Here is a 24,381-nt window from a genome sequence, read left to right on the forward strand (position 1 = left end):
TTTTATTTTACGTTGGTAAAAGTATCAATATCACCATGTAACAATACCCTGTTAAAAATAAGAAAATACGATAAAAAGTATATCAGCAAAATGTACTGTTATAATATCATATTATTTGAATAGTGGGTAACGCTTTTGGAATACTGTTACTAAAGCATTAAGACACAATTTGTAGTTTAATGTTTTCTACTTGTTCCATACATAAACTAATATTTTTCGTGGACCAAGGCTATAGTTGCTAGGAGTGTGTGACGCAGCTAAGGCCCAATGGATGATTTTATTTTGAAGGTACAATCAGCATGTTTCCGGTATTACTGACAGACTTGACGCAGATTCATCTACTTAAGACATTAATAAAGGAACGTGAGATTTTTGCTCGTTTTCTGTGATCACATAGTTGTGCCTGAACGGTTGAATGAGGTCATCTGTAACTACAATATTCACATTATGGCCAAAAATATGTGGACACCACCGAACCAGGAGTGTATTAAATGGTTTGTGCTTATTTTTTTGAAAATTGGAGGAAACAATAAGAGTTTTCCTTTATTTTCTGACCTGGCCTTGGTGTTTAAAATCCTTCATTTATTTTAGCTTACTGTCTACAGTTACATATTAAATAAATAATTATGCGTTTTCCAACCTGGGGCAAGTAGCTCATTTTTTGGCCTCGTGGCAGGTTAATGTGGCCATACAAACAGCTGGAAGCATATTAGGTCTGTAGCAAATGATTATATTTATAATGGATAAATTTGTTGATTATCTTCTCAATTAATTTATTAAACGTGTAACCTCTAAAATACCAATGGTCAGAAGTGGCCATTATGACTATCCTTAGCAAAAGTCAACTAAATTGTTTTGTCCAACTGATAGTCCAAGACCAACGGCCATTCAGTTATTAAATTAAATCTTAGGAGCTGGATCAAGTGAATTTTGGTTATTTTTGCTTGATAAATGACTTAAATTATTGACAAAAATTGTTTCAGAATCCTATTACTTTTGATCAACTAACTGATTAATCGGCAGCTCCAAAGCACACTGTGTAAAATATATTTTTATGATGTAATACGATTCGGTAATACGGTCCTTCATTGGAATAGCCTGGACCAAATGTCCCCCTGCAGGGGTGTCGACAGTGTACTTCTTCCTACACATCACTGTTCTGATCCACGTCTTGTCTGCTTGTGTAGGGCCAATACAGAACACACTCTTTTTAAAGATCCTTTTTATTTGCCCAAATACTGGAACTACAAGGACATAAGAACACCCTCAGCTATAGAAAACATCAAATTTTGTCAAGTGACCAGCAGTACAAACTTGTAAAGCTTTGCTGTCTTAGATATCTCTATAAACCAACATAAGGGAGAGAAAAAAACAAAACAACTAAAACAGGTGATTTAAATCAAAAACTCTCCCCCGTGAGTGAAAAAACTCACTAGCCTCTGAAGTCACAGATGAGGGTTTGCCAAATTAAAGCACTAACAAAACAATAAGCACTCAATACAAAAACAGTATTTACAGGAAAAATTACAAGTTTTCAACCCCAATTCCTCTGGCAACTCAGTTCCCCAAATCCCTTGTACAAACTCCCATCTATTGATATCAGCAAATCACTTTTCTCAATCCCTCCCCGAATCATTTAAATAGTCCGTGCTGGTTTAAGTTTCAGACAGTAATCAGACTCCAAATGGTCAAAATCAGTCCATTACTAAACCGATTACTATTTGCCATGTACTCATCTGCCTGTGGACCCAAAATGACAAATCACGGAAGTCTCGTCAGTCTGTTTCCAGGTAACCAATGACACAACAGTGTCGAGCAGAAAAAGTACTAAAGAAAAAAAAAAAAAAGTAAAGATTTAACAATATCTACATTCATGGTGTTGGGATGACGTCCCCCCACACAGGCAAAAACAAGCCTGCTGCAGTCACATCACGGTATGCAGCAAAACAGTTAAAACAGCACACATTAAAGCAAAGAAACACACACTCACACCCTCATATATACACGGTTCTGTGCATGCATGCACACAAACTCACACAGAGGGACAGATTTACAATAAGTGCACACTTTTTTGGGATTAAGCATCAGACTAAAACCCATATGGATTGCAGTCAAAATACCATTAAAAATTCAAAAAATAAAATAAAAAAATTGACCATTCAGTTTGACATCCAAAAAATGATTCCAGATGGATCAGAACACAACTGCTTACAACAAAACAATTAACTATTCAAAGAAACCGTAAACGTGAAACAACGGTTCAGAAAAGAAACATACACCAACTCTATGACATATTCTTTAAAAACACAGAATCAGATTGAACACTACATGTGGAAAACAAGTATCCCTTCAAAGAAACACTGTATTACTGTCAGGCCAGAATTAACTGAGTCAAACTGAATTATATCAGATGTGATGGATTACTGTGTCCGAGCCATGTCAGTTAACTTTGATAAATGACACCTTTCATGACAGACACATGACAATGGATCATGAAGTGCCTATAAAATATTCACCTTTGTTAAACCTTTTTTGTTTTACATCTCTGAAGCACAGTGGATGCAATTAGGCTTTTTTGACTCAACTAAATAAATCTTCACGAACTGATCTAAAATAAGTTTAAATTAAAGTTAAATTCCAAAAAAAAAAAGGGTAAATAATTGACTGTATGAGTGTTGACCGGTGCAAACAGTTTCTTTATAAGCTGAATGGAGAGATCACACTAAATTAAAAGTGCGACCAGCTTTATCTGGAGACAACAACAACTTATTTTGTATTAAAAACTACTCTGTGAAGATAAAGAAACTCAATTAGAAAGCATTAAAGTAAATCCCCCCGTAAATGTTGCAGTACTTGTTCTAATTTTTATGTTAATGAGTACCAAAGCATCCATTTTGGTTTTATGTCTTAAAACAATAAACATAAAAAGTCCAAGTGGGGGTGAATACTTTATATAGGCACAGTAATCTTTTAAATGAGAACATGGGTAAGTAACAACTGAAATTTTCCAGCAACAAAAAGACATTCAAAATGGCTTGATTTTTTTTCCTGAAAAAATACCACCTCTTTAAGAACCAAATGATAAAATCTACATCATAAATTGAGAATAGAGAACAATACGACAATAATCTGGGGAATTAAAAAAAAAAAGAAAAAAAAAAAAGAGTGCAATTTTTCAGTACCCTGCACACCCACCCTCTTCCCTCTCACTCCCTAGAGTGATCCACCATACTGTTCTTTGGCTCCATGAAGCCCGTTCACAACTCATGCTGCCTGTCTTCAACTAACTACCAGAGTAACAACAAAAAACAAACACTGGAAGGTTATTAATTGCCATCAACATTAAAACTCGAACCTTAAACCACTGAACCTGCAATTCAGGACTGAAACCAGCGGCCGAAGTTCATGACATCCCCATGCCAGTGGGATGCCGTTTTTGGCATAACGTCAGTGGCCCGTTTTGTGAGATGATCGCTAAACCGGGGAGGGAATGAAACAGATTTTGGACATGAGGGCAAGGTCCCTCCAGGAGTAGGGAAACAAAAAGTGGGTGAGTGGATGAGGTGATGCAGGGGCTCCCTCTGGTGGTGGGAGGAGAGTTGGGTTGGCACAGTGGCAGAGCTCCCTCGACTCTTGGCTCAGCGCTGCTCAGTCTGTCTCACGTAGACGTCGACCAGTTTCAGTCCGAGTCAGAGTCCGACGACTCCTGGGAATTCGATTCGCTGCTGCTGTCCTCTGACTTGTTCTCCTTGTCTTCCGCCTCGTCGTCATCGTCATCATCCTCATCCTTCTTCAAGCAAACAATACATTTCATTTTTTAAATATAAATATTTATATTAAGCACAATCAACTTGAAATTCTTGTTGCTATCTCTGCGTACTGGCAATAAAAGACGCAACTCACATCATCGTCGTCGTCGTCATCATCATCGTCGTCGTCATCATCCTCACTGGATGAGTCTGCCTCAGATGAAGCCTTCTCACGATCATCATCTTCGTCCTCATCCTCGTCCTCCTCCTCCGTGTCCTGTGGGATGAGAGATTTTAATCATGAGATCAATAGAGCTGATTTATGAGACAAAGAAGAAGAATGAGAGTCGGCACTTACAGATTTCTTGACCTTTGCCTTGGGGCCTCCTGGTTTGGCTGGAGTTCTCCTTTTCTGAAACGTCAAGCAGGTAAACAGTTTTAAACATGCCCAACTTTAGAAAGCTTAAAACATTACCGAGTTGCAATACTATTTCTAATCCAGTTTGTGACCGCACAGTGCTTAGCATGAAGTGAAATAACTGACTTACTTGTGAATTATATTCTTTGTAAGTGTTTCTCTCTTGTGAAGACAAGCTCTGTGGAAGAATTAAAATGCATGTTAGATAAGTCAAGTGCCCAACATGTCTTGACAAAATGTCCTCCTTAAATAACCACTTCTTACAGCGAGCCACTGCTCCAGTTGGACTTTGTACTGTCTCTGCTTCTCCTCTGCGATCTTCTTGTAGCGGTCCTTCTCTTTCAGCGTTAACCTCTGCCAGCGGCTGCCAATCTCCGTCATCCGTTCCTTCATCGGGAGGTGATTCAGCTCTCCGTTGGACAGCATCTCCTGAGAGAACTTCTGATATCCGTTTCTAGAAAATCGGAAGAAAGAAAGAAAAAAAATCACAACTTTAGGGTTTCAATAGATTACACAGAAAAGGCAACGCAGACAAGTTGGAAGTGATAGACTTACGATGGCGGTTTCTTGGGTTCACCCTCAAACTTCATCTTCTTCCCTGAGGCAATGGCAGCGGCAGGTGAGCGCATCTCACACAGGTCTCGCTGTTGAGAAGAGTTTTGTCAACTGTTAGTCCTCCCAGATACTGTAATCAGATGCCGTGGCGCTCTTCTGGACATTGTCCGTGAATAATAACTAACCTCGTATCTTTTCTGGTCTTCTGCTGCCTTTTTGATCCACATCATTTTCTCTTTTTTCTCCATGGTGCTCCAGGTTGCTTCCATTGCTTTCTGTGCCTTTGGCCGGTCACTCTGCAAAACACAGGTTCACATTAAATGCACTTGTAGAGATTACTTTTTGTATTATTTACAACACTTAGTCAGCTATAAAATGATACAGGTGCAGTTCTTTACTAATAGTATTAACTACATTAAAACTTTTATAGATTCTATATAGTTACATCAGGACACTCTGTTTAAACTTAATTTAGAAGAGAAAATATATGTACTCAAAGTTCCAATACTTTCACTTTAGTTAATTATTATTTCTCCACTTTTATTCTGGTGTTATTTACCATGATTTCATGTCCGAGGCAGAGCACCGAGACGTGGTAGTAAAAAGGTAAACACTGAACACAAATCAAATGTATTCAAAGTGTTTAACCTTTTATAGCATGAGCACACCCCTGTCTTTTTAGGACTTTCTTTTAATACATCTAGATTTAGTATCACCCTTTAAACTAGTGTTTATGGTGTAACATTTATGTTCTTAAGACTAGGAGTGATGCATACCTTGAATCTGGCCAGGTAGTCTCCGATGACACTCTGCTGCCAGATGTCCTGTGCAGTCTTGGGTGGGTCTGGCAGACGACTACGATCCTCCTTCTCCTTCTTCTCTGACTCTGCCTTCAGGACCATTTCTAGGCGCTTATACTTCTCCTAAACCACAAAAAGATCATAAGGACATTTGAAAAAAAGTTGTTGTCTATTGATCTTACATTCATTTTACAGTATAATGTTACACTACCTTCTTCTTGTCCGGCAGCTCATTCCACATGCGGGCGAGGAGTCTTGTGAGCTCACTGTCAGAAAGCTCGGACCGCTCCGCCTGCAGTTTGGGACGCTTCTCCTCAGAGAAGATGAACATGGCTGAAATTGGCCTTTTGGGTTTCTCTGGATTGACCTGCAGGTTATGGAGAATGGCAATATTTGAAAAGGACACGACAACACAAGTAACTTTTTGAATGCAGATACAATTTTGAACTTTTCCTGTTTAATAGTATGAAGAATCAAACATGTAGTGAATGGGACTTGAGCTTGACATGCTACACTTCTAGTCTAATTTCTATGGATAAAATAAAATTGCAGTGATCAATGTGCTATACACAACAACAAAAAAATATATCCAGCATGGAAAAACACAGTTCAATCTGAGCAAATGTGAAGAGTGTACACTTGGTCTTACCTTTGCTCTAGAGGCCCTCTTTTTGGCTGCAGGACTGTTTGCTCCCCCCTTCTTAAAACCGGATTTATCCTCGGACAAAACCCTGTTTTGCTCCTCCTCTGACAAAGACTACAGATCCATAGAGCAGAGAAAATACACATGAGAAGGTATTGCATCAAAAATATCTAATATCTAACCCTACAACATACAAATGAGAACACTGATGGCTGCAACAAAAACATATGGACATAGAGGCCATATTTGTTAAAAGAGTCACGCACACAGTCCATTACATCTTGCAGATAAGTTTCCCACAGACTTCCCTTCCTTCAGGTTAAAAAAAAAACAAAAAATAAGACTTACACTGAGAAATCTGTTCATATTAATTTCAAACTCCTTCTTCCTCTGAAAAAAACAACAAAATTGACAATTTAGATAAAATTCAAGTGCTCTGTTTTATTTCTATTTTTTGATTATCTGACATTATTCGGAACTCACCTGCTCACAGCGTTTCTGGTAGGCGTCCTTCTCATTCTGTTTCAGAAGCTTCCATCGCTGGCTACACATAACCATGCGCTCTGTGCTTGGTACATCCTTCATGCTCGACATTAACTCAGCACAGAACATTGAGTAACCATTTCTGAAAGCACATATACATCATATTCAAATTATGTAATTACAGGGCAGTGACCTACAACCAGTATAATAGAGATGTGTCAGTGTATTTGAAGCAGTGACTCACGGAGGTGGTTTGTCAGGTCGGCCATCAGATTTGTCTTTCAGGTGCCTCTCAGCCTTTGTCAGGGTGGACTTGACAATATCCCCTTGGGTCATGTTTAACTCCGGGTGCTGCTGGATGTACTCCCGCATTGTCTCCTAGAATATTGAAAACACAGTTAACACTGGAAAAAGGGGACTGTACCTCATCATTGCTCTTCATATTTCTAAAGCCCTTGTATATAAACCAAATCCCAAACATCGCTGTATGCTTACCTCATACAGTTTCTGCTGCTCCAGAGACTTGGCAATCCATTTTAGTCTCTTCTTGTCAGACAGCTGTGTCCATTGTTTGCCAAGACTCTCCTTAATGTCTTTGGTGGTTGCCTGTGTGTCAAACAGAAAGTTATCATCAGTCCCATCATACAAATGTGCATTTTGTATGCTGTGTTGTGAATGCCTTAACTTACATCTGGGCGTGTCTTGAGGACGGCCTTCTTTTCATGGTTGTACCACAGCTGTTGGGGTGTCTTGGGCTTCTCTGGTGCATTTGAACCTTTCTTGGCCATGCTCTCCATAAGGTCCGGGTGTAGTTCTCTTCATTTACACAACAGTTAAGCACAGTCATCCTTAAATATGCTGCAGGTGCAGACCTCATTTCCACAGTGCTAATAAGACATAGTTATGAATTATGGTAATAAGTAATGTTACCTGAATTTCATCATGCTGTGCACAAATGTTTCTTTGTCTCGTAAGAAGTCCTCAACATACTTTTTCTGTAGCCATGAAATGAAAACAATGTTTCTGTTAGAAGTGAATGAGATCAGAAACAGACTCAAATTATTATTAGATGCTTTTAACCAACCTTTTTTTTGTCAGGTAGCTCTCGGTACTTCTTGGACAGGATTTTGGTTAGGTCAAGGTTGCTCATCTCAGGGTGCAACTTTGCATATTTGGCCCTCTTTTCCATAAAGAACCGGAAGTATGGAGTCAATGGCTTCTTGGGGAAATCTGGATGTTTCTGTGGATCAAGTGGTTTGGTTTGTGAAGTAAAAACTCTTATGAGTTGTATTCATAACTGCTACTTGTTCATTACTCAAGTAAAATGTATTTTTTAACCAACCTTTATCTTTTTGCCCTTGTAAGGGTTCTTTATGTAATCTTGGGCATCATATATGAGTTCTGTTAGAGTCCGGAATTTACGAATCTGTGGTTAAGGCAGACAAAAAAACACAATTAAATAAAACCAAGACAACATATAGCCTCTAACAGTCAAATCTGACTGTTACACAGTCCATACAAATACACAATACTTAAACTGGCTTACCTCTTTGGAAACCTCCTGCCACTTCTGCTTACACATCTCTCCTGTGAAGGAGTTAAAGGCCACCTTCTGCCAGTCGAGGTGGGACTCTGATGTTTTGTATTTAGTCAGGTCTTTCTGAGGCAGGGCCAATTTCATCGACTCCAGTAGATTTAATAGGTCATCCTGAGCCCATACTGTGATAACAAATAAAAAGAAAGGGACACCAAAATTATAAATATGCCTGTTAAATTACAATACTATCTATACTATCACTGTGTGTGTCTGGAATTATGTCTACTTATTATTCTCTGAAAAGAAAAGCCTATTGTATTTACTTTAAAGGTATGTAATACTGGGGTTTCAGTGACTTAATCATACATTTTTGGTAGATTTTATTGTCAAAGGGCGTTACCCGTAGAATTGCTACAGTAACCTGTTAAGTACATCAATAAAATGTATTTTATAGGCTTAATATACAAGGTTTTCATAATAGCAGTTCTGTTGTTACTGTTAATAATTAAATGATTTCCATACTTGTCAAAATCCCACCTTGGTCTTGGGTGGTTGCCTCCATTTCTCCATTCATTGTGAGGGAATAGCCTTATATCTACAAAAGCAATAAAACAAAAACATCTAATGTTATTTATCAAACACATTAACTTTTATGGAGAAATCACATCGCAATCCATAGGTTCATATTTTGCTCCTACAACAAGCTATATATTTTTTTAAAATCATATTTTATTATAATGTTAGTTTCTTGAACATTGTATTCATATAAACGTGATTTTTCTCTAATATAAAAGGGTAAAAGTGATGTTTTCAAGTGGTGGAATTTAAAATTGCCTCAACATAATGGTTTATGTTCATTACACCGCCCCTTAAACGTTTACGCTACATGGTGAGACATAGGCTATTGCTTGTGACGGCTTCAAATCTCAAATAACACTGCGGAGGGCTCAACTCGCACAGCTAGCAACTACAACAGGAGTCTCCGTCGAGCAAATTTTGCTAGACGGAATTTAAGGTATTAGTGCTGTCCTTCAGTCCGCGACCAAAGTATCGTGAATAAAGGAGCGACCATTTTCTCGCCTGGTCTGCTTGGTAATGGAGGATTTTCTGTCGAACGGGAAGGTTGGGGAGGATCCACGGAAGGAGGAAGCGAATGGACGTGGACGGACAGGCAGCTGTAGGCGACCAGCTGACCACGGACGGGGGATCTGCTTTCGGTCTCCAACAAGGGGGAATGGTGCTTGGAAGCACTGCAGCCAAATGCGCCACTCGGTAGAGGCGCCTCATCACCGATGGATGCGGATCTAGCTCCGCCATGCAACCCTATTATCTTCTCTTCAAATGTTTGCTCAGACTGAAGCGAGAAAGTCAATATAATATTCGCTTACAGCTAATAAATGTCTTTCAAGAGTATTTACAGACCGATGTATTCAGGTTTCTGGCGTTTAATATTGACATTTTAGTGCAAAAAACAGTGCATTCTTCAATGAGGCGTAGCCGAGCTGTGCTCCAATGATGGCGGCTGCTCTGTGTTCATCGTGTCCTTGATGGCCCCAGCTCACAGAGGTGTCCACGGTGTGACCTAGCTACATTAAAACCAGCGATAACACCAGTTATGTACCCAAAAAGCAACTATTACGTACATCTGGAACCGTTTGAACATCGAATTTTTCTTCAGTTTCAAGGAAATTATAACATATGGATGTTTAAAAAATTAGGAAGTTAGACATTAGCGTTATGGCCAAGGGCGACTTAGTACACAAAATGAAGCTGAAATAGGACTTTTCTGGAATATTTACAGCCATATCTTGAAAAACGTTTTATCATTTAATACAAAACCTTAAAATCGTTTAACGTAATGACAGTCTCCTGTTTCCTGGGGGTAGACCTGGACTAGTTACCAACAAAACATTAAAAACAGATACCGTTAAACGTTATTATATAAACGCAATCTCTGTTACATTACTATTTTCAGTGTTTTGTTAAAAAAAAAAAAAAAGATATTTTCATAATGTCCGAGATAAATCGTTTGGTGGTGGTTTGTAAGGACTTGCGGAGACGCAGGAAGAAAATATTTCAACGGCTAAACGTTACTGGGTGGAGCTTACTTTACGAAATAGTTAATTTCAACGTTAGCTGTTAACGGTTTCGGCTACAATATTACGTGGTAAAACTGAATCTAACTGGGAGGTAAGCGCTCAAAAGAAACATGTTAACAACCGAGGCTGAGGAGCTGCACTGGCGCGACAACAGCTCCAGGTCCGCCATGCTTTAGCTCTCCTCTAACGTTACAAGGAAACCTACCGTGACAAGGTCCAATGGCGCACTGCAAACACAGAAATACGGAGCTTAAAACTAAACCCAGGGCGTTGCAGAATCCTTTCCCTGGTTTCAAAAGCGTATAAGCGAGAGCAAGAAGGCGGGTTCCTCAAGCTCGGTTGTCGGGGCAGGTTCTGGGCTAGTCAGTGAGAGAGAGAGGGGGAGAGAGAGGGCGAGTCTATGCACGGTGAGCTATTAAACCGAGATCCCTGATGGCTAACCGAGAGAGGCGGCTAGTTGTTCCGCCAACAGCCGCATGGAGGTCTCGGTGCGGAAACCACCGTTAATTCCCCCACGCAAATACCATGGTTGCAACACAAATAGTCGAGTTTCGATGACGGGAATTCGAATTACAACAGTCGCTTGTTATAAATGTAGGGTAAATACCACGTTTACCTTCGGGTTTACATCCACTTTCTTCCCGCTGTAGAGGACAAGAAATTCGGATATGGCCGACCTCGTCTGTACCCTGCCACAGTGGTCGGTTTATTTCGCTACTACAAAGAGGCTACCGTCCGATGTGCTTTATAAGTAAACAAAAGCAAACATTTAGGGTAGATTTTGCGAGTTTTAGAAGCGTATTCTGGATTGTTTATCACGCAGTTTCACCGTGAAACCGAGCGGCTGTTTTGTTGGCTTACCTGTCTCTCGACGTGAGCTTCGGTGTCGTTGTGGAGGAAGAAGGGGAGGGTTGAACGACAGCCAGCACTGCGCCGTCGGTCCTGGGCTCCAGTCCCCGCAGAGATGTTCCTTCCCCCCCGCCTCCATCTCACTCGCCGTCTCCCTCCACTCAACGCGCAGCAGCTCCTCTCTCTCCATCCAACCAACCATTTCGCTACGGGGATACATCCATTTTCTACCGAACTTGCACCGTTGATTCTGAACCAAACCAAGCGATTCTTTTTTTACTCCCGTAGGCAGACAATGTCTGATCTCCTGTAGTTTGCAAGCCGAATATTTTAACTATTTTCTAGTTTTAGAAAAAAGCCAAATTTGTGCCAGTGGTTAAGTTAGTGCAACCAGCTCATATCACATATATTATTACAATTAAAACACTTATTTTTTTTTAAAGCTTATAATGGTAATTTCGTAATGTCAGATTTCCACTTTAGAGATTACTATCTTAAATGTATTCAATGCAAGCCTCCATGTATTTCACGTTGAATCCTGTTTTAGCAAATAGTAAGAGGCTGTTTGACAGCTTCATTTTAGCCCAGCATGTTGTTTCTATTCAACTCCACCTCATGTGTTTGTGGGCGGAACCCCCGCCATCCAATCCAGTCAATCCGATTCAGGGAAAACAAATGACTTTCAGGCACTCTGCCTTGTTAAATTGTGCTGCGTTCCCATGCTGTCGGAAATGTTGCCATCTTTGCACAAGAGCACGCACAAACATGGAAGCTGATCTAGAATTTGACTGTTTGAGTGTTCAAATAAAACAAACACTGTATAAAAACAACTCTTGTGGATATAGACATTATTGCACTTGAGAATTTTCACATTATGTTGTTGCACACAGAAAGCGTTTTGTTATTGCACCCTGTATTATTATTTATAAATGATAAATTGGAACTGCTTGAAAGAACTAAAGCTGACCTGTTATTAAGTATGTTTACACTAAGCAGAATGAAATAGCATTCAATGATAATTAGTTTAAAAAGGTTTGCATTTGTATGACTCTTTGTTTAAAATGTCCTATTTATTGGTACATTGTCCTGCATACTGCATTGACACATCTTGATATGTTATTGATATCTGAAAATGATTTGTATGATTTATTAATGATTCATCTTGATGTAATCGGATTTGTTTTAAATGCACAGCTAAACAAATTTTGACAGCCACGGCACAAGAAAAGCACAATGCTGCCTAAATTAGTTATCTTGTAACAGAGTTTAAATGTCTTATTTCAGGACAACAGTTTTTATGGCCACGTCTAAGGTCGGTGTTTTCCAAATAGGAGCTTTGAGAAGTTGGGAGTTTACATGATAACCTAGAACGCAGCACGCGTGAGTGGCACGCGTTTTGCTTCAACACTCCTCTCCTGTTACTTTTAGGATACAAAATTCTAATAGTGAGCTGTCAGTGATGTGAACTATTCTATTTTGTAATGCCTTTAATGAAAACAAGCACTTTAATAGTTCTTTTTTACTTTTAATTAAGTGAAACTCCATCCAATCAAGCATTTACCGAGTTTCAAGCACACGAACACATGAGCAGTCATAATAAGATACATTTACAAATATGTGTTTCCCTCATTATATCATTAGTGCAACAATCAACTCAAACAATTATATCATCATCATCATCATCCACTATCCACCCATTACTGCTCATCCCATTTTATAATCATAAAAGCAATTACACACTTTAAATCAGATATACGGGCATTACACATCTTGCTATACACATCAAATATAGAAAATAAGGGTAAACTCAAGTAACACAAATTAAAACTATTTTTTGATAATAAACAACAGCTAATGTGTAGGGAAAGGGCTGGTGTAACAATCCCATGAAAACGTATTATTTGTGTGTAAAAAGCATAAGGTTTTACATTTTCTTAACATATATTATTATAATAACATAGGCAGATCTACAATGTGGTAGCACGTATTCACGTAAAGCTATACTGTAGTTATGCACTCAAAGAAAAAAACAACATATTATGAATGGATTTACCTCACGTCTTAAAGGAAAATACTTCTCATTTAAAGAAATTAAGTTTTTGTTTCCTGGCTCAAACTATGTCTCAATAATTAAGTTGAGTGTGTTTATTGTATGGATTCTAGAAATGAGAAGTAATTTCCGTTAAAGAGGAACAATAAAAAAACAGAAAAGTTTGAAACTGTGTGTGTACAAATACATATTTTTAAAGAAACCTGATAATAAATGTTCAGATAATTACTGGCAGTTGAGAACTGAGTTTATTTGAACATTTGTGAATGAAACATTAAAGATATGGTGTTGTTTAAGGCAGTGGGGACTCATTGTACATATCTACCCCAGGTTCCTCCTCAAACGTCACTTTGGCACCCTCTGCGTCCAACTGTAACACCAACACAGTTACAACTTTAGACTATAGAAACCTACGTAGCAAACAATACAATGCTGTATGCGTGAGATTGTCGTCAATGTAACAGATACACAGAGGTACTTACGCATTTCATCTCCTTGACAGTGAAGAGCCTGCCGGTCATGAGCATGCGCAGAGGGATGGTGAGAATGAGAACAAAAGGCAGCGCCAGAGATGCTGGACTCATCTTCACCACCCACAGGACAGCCAGGCACACAAGCTGGATCAAAGTGAAGAGATGCATCTTCAGTGTCTTCACCTGCTCAAGTAACGGAGAGACAAGAGCATTAGTGGGAGAACACACAGCCGAAGTCTAACTTAAAAATATACAAAATGATAATTTATGTTAAGGTAATATTCAGGGAGAGTGTCATAGGCTAAAGAACACTGAAATACAAGGGGACATAGGAATCCCTATACACAATCCAATGTGAGAGTGCTGTGCATGTAAGGGTTACTGAATGGGTCTACAGGCCCAAGTCCAGGGGTCCAAAGGGTCAGGGAGCACTGAGACTCAAAACAACCAGAAAGAGATGTTCAAGGACCAGAAAAAGATACAAAATGACCAGCAAAAGACGTGAAATGACCACAAAGATACTCAAAACAACAACAAAGATGTGAGGCGACTTTAAAGACATGCAAAAGGGTCACAAAGACATATAAGATAACTAATAAGAAACATGAAATGGCCCAATAGAAACTCAAAACAACAACAAAGATGTGAGATGACCACAAACAGAGACCGAAAGCTCAGGACAACCCCAAAGACACACTCACTCCTACGTAGGAGGGGTTGTGGGTGTTATACATGTCTGTCCGTGCCCATTATCTGTATTCATGGTCTTGTTATATTTGTCAAGTGAGAACCACTACATGCTAAATATCAGAAACATGTTTTGGTATAACGTATAATAGCAAACTGCGACCAAGATCTGCAATTATAATCTTTACATGAATATGTCGTGCAGATATATGGAACTGGAACTGCTTTTTCAGACTTTTTCAAACTTAAAATATGACTAATTACAGTGTATTTGAGGAGGCTGCGTACCTTGGTGGCATATGGGTCAGCAGGAAAGTATTTCTTTGGTGTAATCAGCAGAAGTATCCTGTCCCACATCTGGATTCCACTCAGAGAGGTGATACCCATGTAGAGGAAGATACCGAACAAGGCTGTCATAGGAATCATCTTCAAAATAGGTTCCATGAAAATAGAAACACCTGGAAATCACAAAAGGTGAATCATTACTGAAGTCATTTGTTATGAGCCTGCTTTGTTTGAATGAACACTGTAGATGGCAGCACCTACCAACCATGATGGCCACAAGCATGCCACTTATCCTCTGCTCAAGCACCTTCTCAATCTCTGGTTTCGGGCCCTTGGACATGACAGTGAGAGCATTGGCGTGGGTGACAGATCGCACAGTGGCAGCACTCAGCCAGGGCATTCCAAAAATAGAGACAATGCCCCCCATGGTGACCAGGAGGAGGAGATCAAAATGAAAACCGGATCCTTTAACCATCTTCCTTTCAGGTTTGCTCACAATCAGCCTGGCAAACAGACAACAACAGGGTTCATTAACTTCACATTAAAGGTGCAGTATGGGATTCTGCATGAAGATTGTTGATTTGAACTCAACTACCAAACAAATATAACCCCCCCCCCCCCCCTTCATTTGACGGAAAGTATCGGATTAACATCACTTGCTATACCTTTAAATAACATTACAGACTGTAATGTCTTTATTTATAGTGTCACTTACGTAGTAATCTGGGACTCCAGGAAGATGAGGATGAAGACGAGCAGTGCTGGTACACAGCAGGCACCCATCATCCAGACGGGGAAGGGCTTGTTCAGTCCAAAAGGGCTGATGAACCAGCCTCTGGCTTTTGGGTTGGTCACCTCAATGCCTTTTGGGACAACCAGTTTCTACAAGTGGACAGAATTGTTTTCATTCAGCTCATTTATCACCATAAAAATCCCAGAAAGACAAATTAACTCAAAAATCTTTCTTCTGCTGGAATAATTTTGATATTTTCCAACTGATGTGAAATGAGTTCATAAAGGATTTAAATTAATTTATACATAGAATGAGGATAGCATGGGTTGAGTCCGATATTAGAGAGGCACACTTAAAGAGCATTGTAACCAGGAACAGACACATCTTCTTTATGTGCAGGAAGTGGGTTTACAAAGATTTTAGACAGACATGCCAATAAAGTATGAGTTTACATTATAATTAATACTGTCCCAAGAATGTAGCTGATAGAACATCCTTTTTACAACTTTTTTTTGTCTACTGGTGTTTGCTTGCTCCACGAAAATCCTCACACTAAATATGAATGACTTAAGGTTTTAGTTTGATTGACTGATTGATTGATTTGATCAAGAAAAAAAATTGATTTTCAAGTTCAGGTTTATATGTCATTTGTCAACAGTTCTAAACAATTACAGCTGAAATGATATTTCTTCTTCAGAAGTAGGGTGTAAAATAATCCAAGCCTCTTTAGTGTATGAGTGTATCATAAACCTCAGTGCAAAGGTCTGTTTGTTAAAAATATAAATGCATTCAACCCGCAAAATTTGGAATTTAAGTCAGATTTTTTCAAATAAAAGGCCAAGATATGACTATTCTTGATTTTAAATTGCTCGCCTTGTTCCTAAATGTTCTCCCAACAACTAATCAACGACTGTCATAGAAAACCATTTTAATAGAAATGTAATCATATTTTGTCAATATACTCTTTGAACATTTAAATATATTTTACAGAGAAATTTCTCTATGAATTGGAGGTGTTGGCTGATAGATGCTTGTCTTCTCTCCAATATAATGGACAGCAATGTCTCTCTCCAGAAATCATGACCCGGTTACTGAAGATAATCTACAGACCTGATTGTGAGCGGTTACATGTTGGAACTATTTTCTTTCTGAGCATTGTTAGAACTTATTTGAGTTGACTTAACCCACCACAACACAACACTCACCTGAGTGTAAGCATCCTCAATGCAGATATCCACAGCAATCATGAAGAAAATAGCAATGGGGACACCAAAATCGCCAATCAAACGACGGAGCTAGTGAGACACCAGGATACACCATTGTTAAAATCACAGAACCTACTTAGTCTTTGCAAAAGTATACAGTCACTAGACATAGAAAGTAGATCTTACCGGGCCAGGGAAGTAATGACCATTCTTGAAACTGCGAAGGAAGTACGCAATGAAGAAGCAACCAAACATGAGGCACATAGATAGCAATGCAGTGTTGGGGTAAGCCCTTTCAATCTCCCGCTCATGGATGGTTATGTTGCCATCGTCATGGATCTCAAAGTGCTCCTTGATGATTGGGTGGAAGGGATTATCCAATGTTGTGTTTAGATGATCGTAGTTCAGAATCAGAGGGTGGGTTTTGAAGATCTGAGAAACAGGAGTTGAGGAAACAAAGTATATGAGACAACACACAAGGATGTGAAGTGATAGGAAAATGGTTTCTGTGATGTGAAATGGATAGAGATGATGAGGTGGGGGAAACCTTGATGAGCTTATTAAAGGTCTCATAGATGAAGATGAGAGAGATGAGGATGGAGAAGATTTCCTGAGTGAAGCGGGAGATGAACCGGACCAGGAAGCTGCCTTCCACGGCCACGATGATGATCACGATCACTATCAGCCACATCCCCACCCAGATACGTCCCACAATGTACTCAATGCCCTGGGAATCGCAGAACTAGTATGGGATGAAGAAAAGAAAGTAGATGACAATGAAGAAAAGAAAATAGATAATTAAAGCTTTATTTCAGGGAGTTTCAACATCTGACAACTCATACGTACTTCGTGAAAAGCTTCCTCAAACACAAGCAGTGGTCCGGAGAAGCCAATGACAAGGACAGGCTGGGCGGCGATGAGACAGAAGATGACACCCTGGATGCTGGTGGAGATCATAAGCTCTGACACGCCCATCATTTTATTTGTTTTGTCAGCTAAAGTCAGACAAAAGAGAGAATTTTCAATAATATTAAAGATCAATAAAATCAAATGAATTGACCCTAAAAAAAAATCAGACACATCTCTCTATCTGGATCTCTCTTTTACCCAAAAGCCCTCCAAAAGTGATGGCCGGGGAAAGGGCAGCGAAGTAGATGAAGATGACGGCAGCAAGGACCTGAGGGTTCAGAGCGTCTGTGTAGTCGCTGATGTAGTGGCGGTAACGGCGCTTCAGATCCTTCACCATCCCACCAAAAGGATAGCCTGTACGAGCCAGAGGGTCCTCCTGAGGCTCCTCTGGAGGTTTCTCAACTGGTCAAAGAAATCAAACTGATATTAATATTGATTACACTAAATGTTGTTTCATGTCTTTTCTATTTAAAGGTGTTATATGTAATGTTAGAGGTTCCCCTAAATCTTGTTTCCCATAAAACCTTGTCAGGTCCTAGTGCAAGATGTTGCTTAAGTAATAAAAGATTGAGACAAAAAAAACATTGTATTTCAGCTAGGGGTGAATTTAGGGAGCAGTTGTAGTGAGGAACTGAAAATGTGTCGATCACTTTGTAAATGTGCATGAATAGTTTGACATATTTGGAAATATACTGACCTACGACCCTGTCACCGAAGGCAAGACGGGTGTCATTGGGACGGAGTCTGTCACGCAGCATCTTTTTCTGGAAATCTATGATTGGCTCTAGCATTTCCTTATCTTGAATTTCAGTTGGAGGGATCACAATGCTGCAATCCATGAAGTCAGCGATGGCGTTGGTCAAATCTTTGTCAGTCTGAGCCAAGTAGGCCTCCAGACAGAACACCTGTGAGAAAGCAGAATGCTTTTATTCACCTGCACCTAACAAAGTAGCCTACTTCTCATTGGTGTGTAAACCCATTGCTAAAGCTACTTGCTGCTGAGCTATTGTTTTCCTCTCTCACTACTGTCTCTTCTCTCTCACCCAGTCGGCCATCAAAGCACCCATAGCGCGGCCACTTTCACTGTAGTCTATTCCGCTCTGGCTGGGTCCCACCAGCACAAAGACGAAGCGAACGGGGACAGGAGACTCAAGGGAGGAATCCATCACGACAGAGTCCCTCAGCCTCACAAAAGCCACCACTGGTTTCTGTAGAATGTCCAGGGCACCTATCAAAAACATCCTCTTTTAGCCATATCTGCTCCAGAACCACACATGGAGACACATAATGGCATCTGAATTACATGAACATACCTGAGAGGACAATTGAGGCCTCTATGTTGTCAGAGGTGTCTCTCTGCAAGAAGAATGTTTTGTTGATACATTAACATGATATGGATGATCCCCCAAATGATGAAGGTGGATAAGACTGTATAAAATGAAAAGAAGCTAAATGTATACCTTCTTGGTTACAGAAAATGTCTGCATCTCAACATCTCCAGTGTCAGTAACCACGGGTCCTTCAGTCTGACTGAAAGGACAAATAAAATGAAAACAAAGTGCATGCTGGAAACATTGTGGATGGCTGACATTGTGTAGAAAGAAATGGATAAACAGTGGGGCATGTGGCTTACCTGCGTCTCATGAGAAGAGCTCTCAAAAGGCCGTCCCGATCATTGGCGCGAATCTCATTCTTATCCAGCAGCTCATCAGCTACCTTCTCAGCCACAGCAGACAGACTGCTGGCATTCAGGTCGAGGATGACGGCACCTGAGTACATTTGAGTTGCTTTTAACTGGTCACATCAAACTAGACAGATAGAAAGTTGTTTCCACTGCCTTTACACACATAACAACAACTAATCACAAAAACCATAGACACAAGTAACACAATGCATTCACAACACACAACATGAGTCCACTGCGTTTTGTTTGATTTTATCCTATTGTATGCACATATTTTCCGTTACATGTAAGGTTCCAAAGTCACCTGTGCTCATGGTGTTGCGGAGCTGGATCAGGCTCTTGAAGGTGAGATGGGAGACATGAGAAGGACCCCATTTTCCGGAGGCGGGGTTAAAGTTCTCCTCGAAGCCCACCCAGCGGCCAGTCTCCTGCCAGGTGTTGCCCTGGAGCTCGTTCAGCTCCACATAGGCCTGTGGTAATGCAATGGGGTTAGCTAATAAACACACCAGTGTATAATGTTGGATAATAAATAAATAAAAATCTGATCAGTGAGAAGAATGTTGACTAACTTGAGCATCCCCTCTTGTGGTGGCATTGGTGTTCAAGTTCAGATAAGCTGAAATAAAGAGCAAGGAAACAGAAGTCCCATGGCATGAAAATTTCACTTCATGAAGTTTTTCAACATTACTATGAGTTCCCCCAGGCTGCCTATGGTACCCCAGTGGCTAGAAATGGCGTTACGTGTAAACCGAGCCCTGGGTATCCTGCTCTGCCTTTGAGAAAATGAAAGCTCAGACGGGCTGATCTGGAGTCTTGCTCCTTATGAGGTCATAAGGGGCAAGGTTACCTCCCCTTTCTCTGCTTTGCCTGCCCAGAGAATTTGGCCCACCCAGGAGAGAGAGACATCATGGCTTTCAATACGAGCAAAGTGGCAGTTTGTCAAGGCCACACCCCCACCCTCCACCTTGCCCACCTTCTCTCCTCCTCAAAAGCTTCAGACTCAGAAATGGCACATACTAAGGAAAGCTCATTGTGGGACTGGCTCTAGTGGCGGTAATTCTGCCCCAAGGCTGAATTTTGGGAAGGAGACTTCAGATTGGGTATTAGGGGACCACTAAGGTCTATTTAAAAGTATCCAGAGAGCACCATGTCATGGGGCCTTTAAGTAAAAGTAGCAAATTGTCCACTACAAGTAAAAGTCCTGCATTCAAAAACTTTCTTTAATATTAGTATCAACAAAATGTACTTAAAGTGTGAAAAGTAAAGGTATTCATTGTGCAGTAAAATGTTTCCTGTCAGTGTTTTCCCATTCTATCTGATGCTTCTGGATTAATACTACGCCTGTATTAATGTGTAAGCAGCATGTTACTGCTGTAGATGTTTCAGGTTGTGTTAATTTTTACTCCTATATGTACTGTTGGGTAGTTTAATCAACAGCAATGCATCATATTCTATGAGATCATTAAATGTGTGTCCTGTGAGAACTACTGAAAAACAGCCCTGTTTTCAGCTTTGTGACTGTGCTTTTTCCATTTGATCCAAGAGGTATTTAAAAAGTTGATTTAGTCCCATAAAGGAACAATTTTAAACCTTCGACATCAACACATCTGAACATAAATGGTTTTCACTGAACTGGACGGGGAATAAAAACTGTCTGAATATAATCTGAAAAGTAACTGTCAGTTAAAATGTAGTGGAGTAAAAGGTAGAAAGTAGCATACAATGAAAACAATCAAGAAATGTACAAGAACCTTGGATTTGTACTTGAGTAGTATAAATACTTAGTTACATTCCACCACTGCAGAAAAGTGATTTAAAAAGTCAAAATCACAAACAGATGCATGGCCTGTGAGGGGAACCTACCCTCTGAATCACTGTGGATGGCCACAGGTCCTTCCACCTCCTCTTCCTCTTCCTGCCTCCCCCCCTCCAGGTCATAGAGTGGGGTCCTGGGGTTGTTGAGAAACAGAAACATCAATAAAGACTTGGGCACAAGTGCTTCTCAACAACCACCTCCTAATGTCTCACCTGTCAAGTTATTCAACTCAGCCCCTGATGGGGAAATTTAGAAAATTTGTTGGGAAAATGCACTTCTATTATTGCGTCTGTGATAGACTCTTTGAAGCCTGTAGATTGCAAATAGCTTCAAATAAATCCAAGTAAGGGTCTTAGTTTTGGCTGACCAAGTTCTCTATAATTGAAATTCTATGTGTGCTATCCTGTCCTTTGCCACAAGAGAGCATGATTGCTAAACATGTTTCTATTCATTGACTGCTGGGCTTTGGTTGTATGACCTGAGTTAAGACTAATGCATAATTACCACGAGCTGCATTAAATATACCACTTCCTTTCGAGGATTGGGTGAGCCTCACCGCCTTGGACCCTCATATATCTCCAAGATTCAAATATGTCTGTAAAACTTCAATTTTTCTTGAACTAAAAAACAAACTCAGACAGTTATTTTTCTATAATTTACGGTAGCTATATGCTAATTTTATTGTAATTTTGGTAAATATCCATTATCTTAATAGTATATGAGATGAATTGTACACGACCTGAGTTCAGGGTGAACCTTACCTTACATTTTTGTCCACTTGGGGGCAGTGAAAACAAACTGTTGTCATTACATTATCACCAATGAGTCCATCTCAATGAAATGTATGTATAATGTGTGTATATTAGGAAATGGAAACAGCGTTGGAGGCAGTAACCTGCTCATTCCTATTAGATTTGCTTAGTGGCACAAAACACTAAAATTTCATCTGCCACGTGTAAAAATAGTAAATAGTAGACTATTTGATCTTAGACTTTGATTTGAATTTGTATTTTGGGCCACCTTATGAATGTCCAATATTCACTCTCTTTTTAGCTCTGGTTTGGTCTCCACCAACTCCTCAGGGAAATGTCTGACTCTTAAGCTGCTACATGTAGTGCAAATAAAAGGTAAGGGAACCCATTGAATTTCTCTGCATTTCTGCAATATTTAGACAGAAAATGCGGTCTGATATTTTTCAAACTCAATAAAGAACAAGCTACATCTGCATGTAACATGAAAACAATTGCAATTGATTAATTATATTGATGTTTAAGGACTGTCTTGATGATTAATGGCTCTCTTTAGTTCATGTCACAGAATCTCAATTGATTTGAGGCCAGGATTTACCTTCAACAGTCTGAAACTTTTCTTATGTCTGAGACATTTTGTAGTTCAAAATGCCCCTAAACCCAGTGAAACACTTTAAGGTTTAGGGGCATTTTCATGTAACATCTCCCAACTTCTTTTAAGTATCAGATGACTGACAGCTACGCAAATTTTAGTTCATACATTTGAATGCATTTTTTTCTCAATAAGTAATAATTGTTCAGGCCCAGTGGCAGGAAAAAGACCACAGATCCTGTTGATTCCTACTTCATGCCTCACGTTAAGGTTGATGTTCAACAACGTGGAACAAAATATAATCTATTGTTTCAGCTTTTTATGGAACAATATCCCTGTTACAAGAGTTAGATGTACAATTTTATCAATTTATTTTAAACACTATTTTTTGGGTATTTTAGGCTTTTATTTCCACAGTACAGATGATCACCTGAAAGGGGAGAGAGAGGGGGAATGACATGCAGCAAAGGGCCCCAGGTTGGAGTCAAACCCAAGGCCGCTGCATCAGGACATAAACCTCTACAAGTGTACACCTGCTCTAGCATATGAGCTAACCCAGCCACAGGAAGTATGCTTTTCTTCCTGATGCCCTTCCATGCACACCATTGTAGCCCAATTTTCTTTTTTATTGCTGAGACACAAATAAGACTTTGGTGACTTTGAGATATTTATACAGGTCTTTAACTGTAACCAAAGGTTTCTCTTTTACCTTTTTAAACCTTTCTTTACCAAACTGAAAACTGAAAGCACATGGGAATGAGGGATGATTCACATGAGCATATGAAGAGATGAGTGTCTTGTAGTAAATTACTATACTATTATATAGTACTATTTCCTATGTGGAATTTTAACATTGAGATTATTTAATTAACATGCCAATTCTGTGAAACAATTATTTGAGTGTTTTTAGTTTACGTAGAGTGTATTTGTCTATTATAGTGACTTTGATGAAAATCAGACTACAGTTTATGGATAAAATATGCATAAAAAAGTAATTATAAAGAGTTCACTTTCTTTTTCTCAGCATCACCACTATGTTCAGGAGTTAGTCTGCTGTTTAATTCTGGACAGGGAGTGTAAAGTGGGTTTATCAAACCTTTTTTACTTAAAAAAAAACAACAAAGTATTTAAAACATTAAAGTTACGGCCTATAAAAACTAAAAACAATGAGCCAAAAGAGGCTAAAATGCTCTGTAGAGCTGGGAGGAACTGATTGTCTGCAGGTTCATCACTAGATGCAATCCATTTCACATTACACAAAGTCAAGTGTGACAACTATTGATCAGAGCAGCTTAACAACTACACCAACTTAAACCTATTTATAAACATTTGATTGGAAAAACTAGTTTGGGAGGTCCACATCTTGGGAGCACTGCCCAACAGGCACAGTTCAGGGCAAGCAAGGCCCATTACCATTGTTTTATCAGAAACATGATGCAGAATAACAGTGTACATCCACAATACATGTATATGTAAAGTAGTGCTGAAAAAGAGAGGAGACAAAGAACTCACAGTCTCACTGGAGAGGGAAAGGCTGAGTCGTTGTCTTCACAGGACATGTCACTGCCCTGGATAAGAGACAAGGTAAAGGACAATTAAAAGAAGAAAGTTGAATGGAAATTAAACGATAAAGGATAAATATGTGTTACTGCTAAGATTTATTGATCACGTTCCACAGTCTCTCCATCCGACCAAATATCCAACATCCCATTCCTCTGTGTGATGTTACAATTTATCTTGTAGCAACTGTATTGCTAAGTGTTGTACAGAATCGTATGTTATAGTGTAAGGCTTTACAGGAAAAAAAGACTAACCTCAAAACTGAAATTGTTTTCCATTAATTTTTTTCAGATGTCCTTGAACTCTCAGGCACTTTTATGCATTCCCTAAGACAGAGAAGAAGAAAAGAAACGGAACATAAAAAGTCACATTTGAGATTTGAGACTCAGTGGGGATTATTAATATTAAATCTTCAAGTTTCTACCGATGGTTTGTGACTTGTGGGTTCTGACATACTTTTATTGCAAACAGGTGCAGCTACAAGCATCCAAAACCCATCATTTGC

At 39.5% G+C, this 24,381-nt stretch overlaps 2 protein-coding genes across 9 annotated transcripts in view; both read right to left on the reverse strand.

Annotated features, from left to right (window-relative positions):
• Positions 1–1,210: 1,210 nt before the first annotated feature.
• Positions 1,211–11,354, reverse strand: ubtf (upstream binding transcription factor). 7 transcript variants are annotated; one of them, XM_034894025.1, is made up of 21 exons: positions 10,901–11,136; positions 8,708–8,780; positions 8,195–8,367; positions 7,991–8,074; positions 7,733–7,888; positions 7,579–7,643; positions 7,338–7,464; positions 7,144–7,254; positions 6,893–7,026; positions 6,649–6,790; positions 6,514–6,555; positions 6,172–6,279; positions 5,734–5,889; positions 5,499–5,645; positions 4,908–5,018; positions 4,723–4,811; positions 4,432–4,621; positions 4,298–4,345; positions 4,108–4,161; positions 3,904–4,026; positions 1,211–3,790 (listed from the first exon to the last, which is right to left on the reverse strand). In XM_034894025.1, the coding sequence occupies exons 2-21, from the start codon at positions 8,757–8,759 to the stop codon at positions 3,680–3,682; spliced, it is 2,223 nt and encodes a 740-aa protein (XP_034749916.1). In that variant the 5' UTR covers positions 8,760–8,780; positions 10,901–11,136; the 3' UTR covers positions 1,211–3,679. The 7 variants fall into 7 exon arrangements, with proteins under 7 accessions (XP_034749916.1, XP_034749915.1, XP_034749919.1 ...); XM_034894024.1 differs by lacking the exon at positions 10,901–11,136 and adding an exon at positions 11,146–11,354 and having other exon boundaries at positions 1,659–3,790; XM_034894028.1 differs by lacking the exon at positions 10,901–11,136 and adding an exon at positions 10,490–10,725 and having other exon boundaries at positions 1,659–3,790; positions 8,723–8,780.
• Positions 11,355–12,649: 1,295 nt separating this feature from the next.
• Positions 12,650–24,381, reverse strand: part of slc4a1a (solute carrier family 4 member 1a (Diego blood group)) — a 12,989-nt gene continuing 1,257 nt past the window's right edge. Inside the window, exons 1-20 of one of the 2 annotated variants that reach the window (XM_034894021.1) lie at positions 24,131–24,154; positions 23,829–23,884; positions 21,023–21,108; positions 19,729–19,775; positions 19,464–19,629; positions 19,109–19,244; positions 18,936–19,005; positions 18,789–18,831; positions 18,519–18,703; positions 18,173–18,380; positions 17,674–17,877; positions 17,413–17,561; positions 17,114–17,308; positions 16,753–16,998; positions 16,567–16,656; positions 15,344–15,510; positions 14,890–15,131; positions 14,632–14,801; positions 13,666–13,839; positions 12,650–13,553 (exon numbers count right to left, since the gene is read on the reverse strand). In XM_034894021.1, coding sequence (XP_034749912.1) covers positions 13,476–13,553; positions 13,666–13,839; positions 14,632–14,801; positions 14,890–15,131; positions 15,344–15,510; positions 16,567–16,656; positions 16,753–16,998; positions 17,114–17,308; positions 17,413–17,561; positions 17,674–17,877; positions 18,173–18,380; positions 18,519–18,703; positions 18,789–18,831; positions 18,936–19,005; positions 19,109–19,244; positions 19,464–19,629; positions 19,729–19,775; positions 21,023–21,108; positions 23,829–23,884; positions 24,131–24,154 — 2,736 coding nt within the window. In that variant the 3' untranslated portion in view covers positions 12,650–13,475. Of the gene's footprint in view, positions 13,554–13,665; positions 13,840–14,631; positions 14,802–14,889; positions 15,132–15,343; positions 15,511–16,566; positions 16,657–16,752; positions 16,999–17,113; positions 17,309–17,412; positions 17,562–17,673; positions 17,878–18,172; positions 18,381–18,518; positions 18,704–18,788; positions 18,832–18,935; positions 19,006–19,108; positions 19,245–19,463; positions 19,630–19,728; positions 19,776–21,022; positions 21,109–23,828; positions 23,885–24,130; positions 24,203–24,381 lie in introns of those variants that run through there. The other variant, XM_034894022.1, reaches the window with a different exon arrangement.

This window comes from Etheostoma cragini, chromosome 15, assembly GCF_013103735.1.
Source record: "Etheostoma cragini isolate CJK2018 chromosome 15, CSU_Ecrag_1.0, whole genome shotgun sequence".
Lineage (NCBI taxonomy): Eukaryota > Metazoa > Chordata > Actinopteri > Perciformes > Percidae > Etheostoma > Etheostoma cragini.

What these genes read in the sequence shown, in the direction of transcription:
- ubtf (XM_034894025.1), bottom strand. Translation starts at nt 8,759, where the DNA reads ATGAATGGAGAAATGGAGGCAACCACCCAAGACCAAGGTGGGATTTTG. An exon ending in CCAAGGTGGGATTTTGACAA is followed by an intron (nt 8,368 to 8,707) that starts GTATGGAAATCA and finishes TTGTTATCACAG; the next exon opens with TATGGGCTCAGGATGACCTA. An exon ending in ATATGAACAGATTTCTCAGT is followed by an intron (nt 6,280 to 6,513) that starts GTAAGTCTTATT and finishes ATGGATCTGTAG; the next exon opens with TCTTTGTCAGAGGAGGAGCA.